Source organism: Cyrtonyx montezumae, unplaced genomic scaffold (assembly GCF_038088225.1).
Source record: "Cyrtonyx montezumae isolate F1298 unplaced genomic scaffold, pur_monq_1.0 scaffold_10, whole genome shotgun sequence".
NCBI lineage: Eukaryota > Metazoa > Chordata > Aves > Galliformes > Odontophoridae > Cyrtonyx > Cyrtonyx montezumae.
Window position 1 is genome coordinate 30,808,532 of NW_027071826.1, and position 8,346 is coordinate 30,816,877.

Genomic DNA, 8,346 nt, shown 5'->3' on the forward strand with positions numbered 1-8,346 from the left:
TCGCAGTGTTTACAAAGTTGAATTTCAGGATGATATCAACCGTTATGGAAACTTTGAAGTGCTAAATGAAACAGCAAAGTTGGGGGAAACAAATTCCCCCAGTTTACTATGTGGCTGTCTCTCCATGGGTGTGTGTGAGGTGTCTGTGTTGGGAGCATAGCAGTCTTTTCAAGCCACACATGGGCGTAGCCATTCCTCAGTTCAATTGAGCTTCTCGGAAAATCAGAGGGGCTGATTGTGGATGAAGGAAGGGAGTTGAGCTACCTCAGATAAGTGGCAAGTGGCAAGTGAGAAACCTGAGTGGAAGAGAGTGAACACATTTGTGTTTATCCCAGGAGGAGGTGGCAGCATGATGAAAGCTCAAATCTGATCATCTCTGGTGTCACTGCCACTAGAGGTCTTCGGTGGAAGGGGTTCAGGCTTTCCTGGATTTAGATATCACGTTTATGGCTGAGTCACTCAATAGCCAAGATCTGTGACAAAAGGTGAGACAGGTGATGGCTTTGTTTGTTGGTGTCACCATAGCAAGTTGTTTAGATCTTTACAACAGCACCATAGAGCTCCTAATGCTGCTTTCTGCTTTTGAGCGTACTGAATCTGTGCCCATGATACACAGCTGGTGTACATTAAGCCTGTCCACAGGGAAAAGAATTTTGTTTTTTCTTGAGTGCTAACAACAATTTCATGTCCATCTGACATATATAATACTCTAGCAGAGGCTTTAAAGTATTATGAACTGTATCCATAGAGTATTACCTCAAAATAACTCGAGAGCCTTGCAGGCAGAATGATGCTATAGACAGTGCTTTAAATGTAGATGATTTTTGATTCTGTTAGTCTTCTTCCTTGGGCTGAAGGGAACCAGCAACAAAACCTATTTGGCGCCATGATCCTGTTGATCATTCAACAGCAACAGCCAGCACTGCTAGCATAAGACCAGCCAAGAGCTGTTGTGCGTAATCAGAACTAGATTTCAAAGCAGATGGATGTCATCCATAATGTTACTTGGAGAATAGCATTTTTTACTTGGATGCACAGTAAATTATTGCCTTTAGCTTTTGTTTTGGCTCTGACTGATGGTGGGAGTGGTATTTTAATTTGTATTATAGTGAGGACAAATAGAAGGCAAAGTGAGAGTCAGACACTAAAACAACAGAATAAAGATCGGAAACATTGGCATGGTATTTCCCAACAGAACAAGAAGCGCTCTGAGAAATCTTATTAACAGCAATATCTCATGAAAATGTGCTGAAGTAATGTGACCCCTGCCTGAAAAATAAGGACACTGGGTTTTCCAGTGAGGCATGTATGAGTATGTGAAGTGCTGTGTGCCTTTTGACACGATTGGGAAATTTTTCTCACCTTGCTTCTCAGTGCCTCCTATTACCTGGGTGCAAACAAATGCAGCTTTATACAGACTTTCAGAGAAGAGGAGTGAAGATCTGTCCGTTCTGGAAGAACTTACTCAGCAACTTCAGGATAATAAGCAGATAAAACGTTCCTTGCAATATGTCATAGCATGAAAGCAATTTTCAGGAAACAAGATTTTTCTATCAGTTCTTAGTTATGCAAATTTAAGAGCTCAGAGTAGGAGATAAAACATACTGGATGCTGGCATGAACTTTTCTATCATACTCTCTCTGCTCTCTTGTTTAAAAATCAGTTTGTCATCTTCAACACCGGCTTCGGGTTGCTCAGGGCTATGCAGATATGCTCAGTTATCAGTTCTCTTTAAGTCTCTGTCTGAGACATCTCAGTCCTAATCAACAACATCTGCTCTTCCCAGATGTGTTTCCTGAGCTTGGTCAATTCCAGTACATTTCCAGGGTTACATGATTGTTGTCAGGAATTTGAAATAAACTTTGGACTGATTGGGTTGCTGTGGGTTAAAAAAACCTTTTGATTATTCTGAGAAATTATACTACTGTAAACACTTTCATCTCCATATATTGGGCTACATTTCACTAACTGGTGGATGAGAACTTGCTGTTTCTGGCTTTTCTCTTACTGACTGCACATCGAGTGCTTCTGTCCAACAGCCTTTACAAAAAGTGAGGAGAGTAGAGAGAGGGACAGTATTTCAGTCAAAATATTGTTTCCTTTTTCCGTCTCCACTCCAAACCTGCTGTAAGCAGTAAACTATATTGGCTCCATGTGCACATGGAAGGGAGACAGAGGAAGATTTTCAAGCCAAAACTTTTCCCAGCTCTTCCAAGAGCTTCCCTTGGTCCAAGTACAGGCCAGTCAAAGCCATCTGTGGATAAGAGAGGAGAAGATTCCCTGTAAAGTTTGTCTGTGTATGCAGGCATTAGCTATTGCTTATACATCTTTCCATTTTTCCTAAAGATGGGGACCATCACTGCAATTTATTAGCTTCCTGTCCAGGCTCTATTTGTGGTCTTTGCAGAAAACTGAGCCCTCCCAGAAGGTGTTTGTGCTTTGGGCCTCTCCATAAGTATATAGCTGAGTAATTTAGGCTTTGGTGCCCAGCTTTGAGGGGACTGACGGTGAGAGACAAACACCTGATCTCCTGTTTCCACTCATTCCTACTGTCCATCTTCCTTAAGGATGTGAGGTGGAATATGTCCCTGTAGGGTCAGCTCTTGGTCTGTCACTGGCAATTCTATGACAGTCATGCAGCGAGGTCTTATGAAAGGCTCAGGTGAGCTTATTGGGTATATCATGGTGAGCAGCAAAACAGTTTCTATGCAGGATGGACATAGCCCATCATTTTGAAAATACCACCTATGAGAAATGAAGGAGCCCTATTTTAGCTTTGACTGTCAGTATGCTTTATAATAGCTTTGTGCATGGCACTTGCCAGAGCCTGGATGAGGCTCACCTTTAACTCTGCCACCTTCTCAGTGTTTGTCCCCTCTTCCCTGTCCTTAACCACGTTCTGCTGAAACAGAGGAACCTAGAATGACTGAAACTGTGCTGCTCACTGGAAGCTCATTGATTTGGTATAGTTCATTAGCAGCAGAAATTGTGCTCCGTTGAGTATTTGCTGGTGTCTTGCTGTGTCTGTTGCTGTAGACTCTTCCTGCAGGCAGCACAGTGGGTGCCTGCTCATCGTGGAGAGATTACACAGCAGTGGGTCTCTGATCTGGAGGAATATCATGTGAAAGTCTCCCACTGCTGCCAGTTTTACTCTGAGTGGCTGGAAGAAAGAAGAAAAAGTGTCTCTTGCAAGACTGCAGAGGCAGGGATGAGGATGGAGGGCAAGGAAGAGTTTCCCTTGGCTCATTAAGTATGCTTTGAAGCAGAGAGTTGGAGAAGGGCAAAAGGCTCTTTGCAGAGGTGTCTGTGACCCTGGGAAATGGTGATGGACAGGGGGACATTGTGCAAAGATAACACTCACTAGGCAGTGTGTTGCTTTATGGTATTAACTCTTCCTCAGCTTCTTGCCGGGAAACTTCTGCCAGATGACAACCAGATGGCTCTGGGATCTGTGTAGACATTGGGATGCAGCAGCTGGTGAGGGTATTGCAGGCTCCTCTGTGAGCACAGACTGTTTTGGGTCTTCCTTTGCATCATCACTACCTTTCTCCATATGCCTGTTAAAATCAGCTTCTTCCTGCTGTACAAACAGCTCTCCTTTAGTAGTGTCCCATCATTCAGGGCTAGCAGCCTTTGCAAAGTGATCTTCCACCTATTTTTAATCTTGAAGAAGGATTATATGGTACAAAAGTGTGACATTACTCGAGGATTTGGAATTGCCCTGCCCTGCCCTGCAAGAAGCTGGACCAGCATGTAGATCTGAAGGAAAGCTGCCAGCGATATATGTCTGCACCTGGTTGTCTTAGAACACATAGCATGTGGCAATCTAAGCTGCTTGCTGCATTACTTAGTCAAGGATTAAAATGTCAGGAGGTTTTGACATCGTCTGTATATCACAGGGTATTTTTTATTCTTTTTTTGTGTAGCATTTCTCCAACAGACTTCAGGTCTATGAATGCTGCCAAGGTGTTTCTTTTTCCTCATCAGTCACAGTTGTTAGCCAAAACATCCTCTCAGAACCCCTCAACTTTTGTCTGATGGAGTCACTTGTGATGGGAAAAATGCCAGGAGCCTGTAGCACTCAATCCAAACCTGCTGGTCCTAGCTGTGCCCCACTGGAGGGAAATGGCACAGCCTCACTTGAGAGATCCCAAATCCACAGCCTCATTTCTTTTTTTCTCTATGCCATATATGGTCCCAATTCTCCCAGCAGAGATGGAGGGTACTGCCTTTTCCCAGCAGAATTTGCAGCGCAAGGATAGGAGATATGTTTTGTTTCTTGGAAAGTGTCACAAAAAAGTAGGTCTTCAGGAAAGGGTTGTGTGGGGGCCACGTGGAAATGTTCCTGTGGGAGCAAACCCAGAGGACAGCACTGCAGAAAGCAAAGTGATACGTGCTGAGTAGCTGTAGGATGGGCACTTACAAGCAAAAATGTTTGTAGGGCAGATAAGATTATGAAGAATGAGCAGATGAAGATGCCATTGGAAAGAAACAATGTAAGAGTTTCAGGTTTTCAAAGTGATCTCAGTGCCTAGAGATACAGGGCAAAGAACAGCAGGGAAATTATAAATATAATATGCTTTTGAAAATGCCGCTAGTTGATTATTTTGTGTTGTCTGCCTTCTACATACTTCTGAACATCTGTCCCTATAAACCAGATGAACTCGAACTTGAAATATTATTAATACAAGAAAACAGTGCTTTGGAGATGCTGCCAATACCCATAATTTCCAGTTTCCGCACTTGTTGAGGTGTATTTGAGGTTTATGCTCAGCATTTCTCTTCGAGCATGAAGGCACAGTTACCTAATGAAGTGGAAGTAACAGTGTACTTCTCTCCTTACAGAAGTGGAAGATGAAAGGCAGTTTCATTCAGCACTTCGTCAGCGGTCTCTGCCTGGAAAACCAGACTGGGAGAGTGGTGACCAACCCTTGCCAAGGAGATGCAGCTGGCCAACAGTGGGAGCTGCTGCAAGCAACATGATGGTATAGCACAGAGATCTCCTTGTTTCTTTGTGCATGAGACTTTGGGAACAGAGAGGAATGGTTTTGTTTGTCTGACACTAAATGTTTTCATTGTGCCCATCAGCAAGCCACCATTTCAGCTGAGCACTTGGTGTTTTTGAGCTTTCGGAGAAGAAGCTGTGGGTGAGAGAGGAATGAGGAGAGATGTTGAAATCAGCCATCTGTTGTTTTAAGTTCTCCTTTGTAGCTGATGTCCATGCACAACAGCACCTAGAGATGGGAGAGCACCTAACCTAATACTCGAAGTGACCAGAACTGCCTTGCAGCTCTCCTCCTTTCTGGTCCTTTCTCTGCATCCAGACCATGACCTTCAGTCTGACAGCTTGGACGATGCTTCTACAAATGTGGGTAGCCCTTTGTCTTCCCTGGCATTTCACTTTAACATCATGCATCATTCATGCATGTGTGCTGCAGTGAGGACTAGCCAGAAGAGGAGCCATCATGATGAGTGGAGGTGCAGGGAAGGAACAAGCAAGTCCTAGGGGAGGTTTGTAACATCTCTGTGGGAGGTCTGCACCTTCCTCTGCCATTAGCAGCTGCCCTACAGCCAGATGAGCTGAGCCTGGGAAATGGGGCACAAGGCTAACTGGCCAACTGGAAAAGGGCCAGCCTGTTTTAGCAGCATAACCAAGGATTTTGGAGGGGACTGTTCCCTGTTGAATTCCTGCTTCTGGTTTTTTTATGGGTGGCAGACCAACCATGCCACACTGAGCCCAGCAGGACCTGGGTTTAGGGCACCACATTCCTGGGGAGCTGCCCCTTGATGGTCTCTGTGTACTGGTACTCTGGGATACCAGGCAAGCCAGGGCTGTTCCCTGACTGCTTTTTCTGCCCACAGTACCTCGCTCCAAAGGCAGTGGTCCTCTGGGGATGGCCCAGTGTGACAAGTGATCCAGCTCCTTTGTCGGCTTGCTTTTCCCCCTCTCTCTGGAAGAGGAGGTGAAAAGACCTGGACCTGTTCCACTTGCAAGGCCTGGCTTTCTTCCCAGGAGGTACACTGTGGGAGTTGATGAAGCTGAACTGCACCCCTGCCACAGTGTAGGTCTTACCCTGTGAGGTCACTTATCTGTATGCTGGAAATACTGATGGCAGTGGTGTCTCTAGCTCACATCCCAGTCCTGTTCCCAGTTACTGCTCAGCTGGGATGCCTACCAATGCAAAGAAAGGGATACAAATAAATAAATCTCCACAACATTGCTTTGGAGTTCAGTTTTATAAGCCAACCCCCCTATCCTCCAAGGTCCATACAGGGGCCATTTTCAGAATACGTTTGTTTGTTGGTGTCCTTTCTAGCCAGGTATAAAAGAAGAAGAGGAAGATTGTTTGTGTTCTGAACAACAACTGCATTTGATCATGTTTGTATCCCTTTCTAATTCTTTCTTGTAGCTTGATATTACCCCAAATAGTTGACGAAAGAACAGATACTGTTCTTCATACATATGTTTGCATGGGCTCAGAAGTGCTTGTATGAGAACTGGAGGATTTTTTTTCTCTTCACAGTTGTTTTTTTATTTAAGAAATGAAGTTATTCGGGTGCCAGGAGTGTTCTTTCCATTTCCACCTACACTGTGACATCACGTCACTATCTTGACACCAGTTAGCTGGCTGAATGACCTGCCTCAGGAGGCAGTTCCCTTTGGCCCCGAGCTTGCAGCATGCTGCAGCTGCACTTGTGTTTGTGATCAGGGATACTGGCTGCAGAGACTTCTCTTTCCCTGTAGAGATGCTTTTGGGCCCAAACCATTGAGGCTGAAACTTTAAGAAGCAGGAAAGAGCAAACGAGGAAAGAGGAAAAGCTCACAGACCCACTAGGGGAAGAAAAGCTATCCTGCTAACAACTGCATTTTAAACAAGAACTATGCTACTTCTAGAAGGTATCATTAAGGAGTAGGAGACAGTAATGGTCAAGTTCTCAGACACCTGGCTTGAAAAAAAGGATGCAAGACAGATGAAAAGCTATTGAGCGGGTATCGTATGTAAGCTCTGTGTACAATGAAGTGTTAAATGATTAGTTATTTTCATCAATTGTATCCTAAGTGAACTGTTTGAGCTTCCCCCATCTCACTCTCTGGTAGCTTATGGGTTGCAGCTAACTGTGTTCACTTCTCCACCAGGTACTGTTTCCTCCTTTCTTTATCCCACTGTATGTGTGCAGCTTTCTTGCAGTTCCTTCTTCATAACCAGACTGGGACCAGGACCCAGCTCCTTGGCAAACAGTTCTGCTGCAGACCACAGAACTCTGCTTATGTACAGCCTGCAAGCTCTGGGCCAGCCCTGGTTCAAACAGCTTTGGTTAGATTGAGACAAAGGCATCCTGGCTGCTGCCCTGACTTTGTGCTTGGCCCCAGTGCTGGTCCAGGTTCCTGATAGCTCCCAGGGCAGCAGTTCTTGGGCTGGCTGTGTTGGTTTGTGCCTCTCACTGCCACTCACCACCTGGCTGAGTGAGCTGGCTTCCATGTGGGACTGTGGGCTGGGCAGGAGAAGATTGGATGCTTTCATTCAAGTGCTCTGGCCTGGGGAAGAAAAGGGAAGAGCTTGGCAGATGCTAGATACCACTAACTCAAATTGTACCTGGACTTTGAGGCTCCCAGCACCTCAGATCTACCAGGTTTTGGACATATTATCTGAAGGTTACCTCCCCACTGCCAGCTGAGGTGAAGCACAAAGGGCCTTCCTGTCGGCTTCTCCCATGTCACCTTCTCCAAGTCAATGGACTTTAGCAATTGCTGAGAGGTAGATGCAGTACAAAAGGCTGCTTTTAAAGGCGGCCAACTAAACTTCTCACAATAAACAAAGTCCATCCAAACTCATTGCTGGCATGCCTTACACTTCCCTAGCAGGGAAGAGGAGGAGGAGGAGGAGGAATGTCATTGTGCTTTTCCAAGGTCCAGCAGTTTGGAATGACTCCAGTAGGGTTTCTGAAAGAAAACCAATGGAGCCCTCAGGTTTAGCCTGGTGGTTTATGTCTCAGACACTCAGATCAGCAGCTGCTTGCCCTTGTTTTTCTGTTTCTTCTAAATGGGCCCAAGACTGTGAAGACAGAGGTTTGCATTGATAATAAGAAAGCTGGTACTGTTTCAGATCACCCAGCGTGACTTCATGTGCTACCAACCAGTGGTTTATTTAAGAGGAGCTGAAGCTGCTGTTGTACAGAAATCAATTCAGAAGGTTTATTTTCCCCCACTCAGTTGTAAGTTGCACTTTGCCAGATGTAATTTATGTGGATAAAGATTTGTTTTTCCCTTTTCTTGAAGAAAGCATGTTCCAGAATCTGTCTAATGCCTGGAATAAAACCCACTTTGAGACAAGTATGCGTCAGCCT

At 45.0% G+C, this 8,346-nt stretch overlaps 1 protein-coding gene across 1 annotated transcript in view; it reads left to right on the forward strand.

Annotated features, from left to right (window-relative positions):
* The window catches only part of GALNT16 (polypeptide N-acetylgalactosaminyltransferase 16), a 57,924-nt gene extending 50,260 nt beyond the window's left edge, over positions 1 to 7,664 (forward strand). The window contains exon 15 of the mRNA XM_065754561.1: positions 4,846 to 7,664. Within this exon, the coding sequence (XP_065610633.1) occupies positions 4,846 to 4,983 (138 nt within the window). The 3' untranslated portion in view covers positions 4,984 to 7,664. The remainder of the gene's footprint in view (positions 1 to 4,845) is intronic.
* The last annotated feature ends 682 nt before the right edge of the window (positions 7,665 to 8,346 follow it).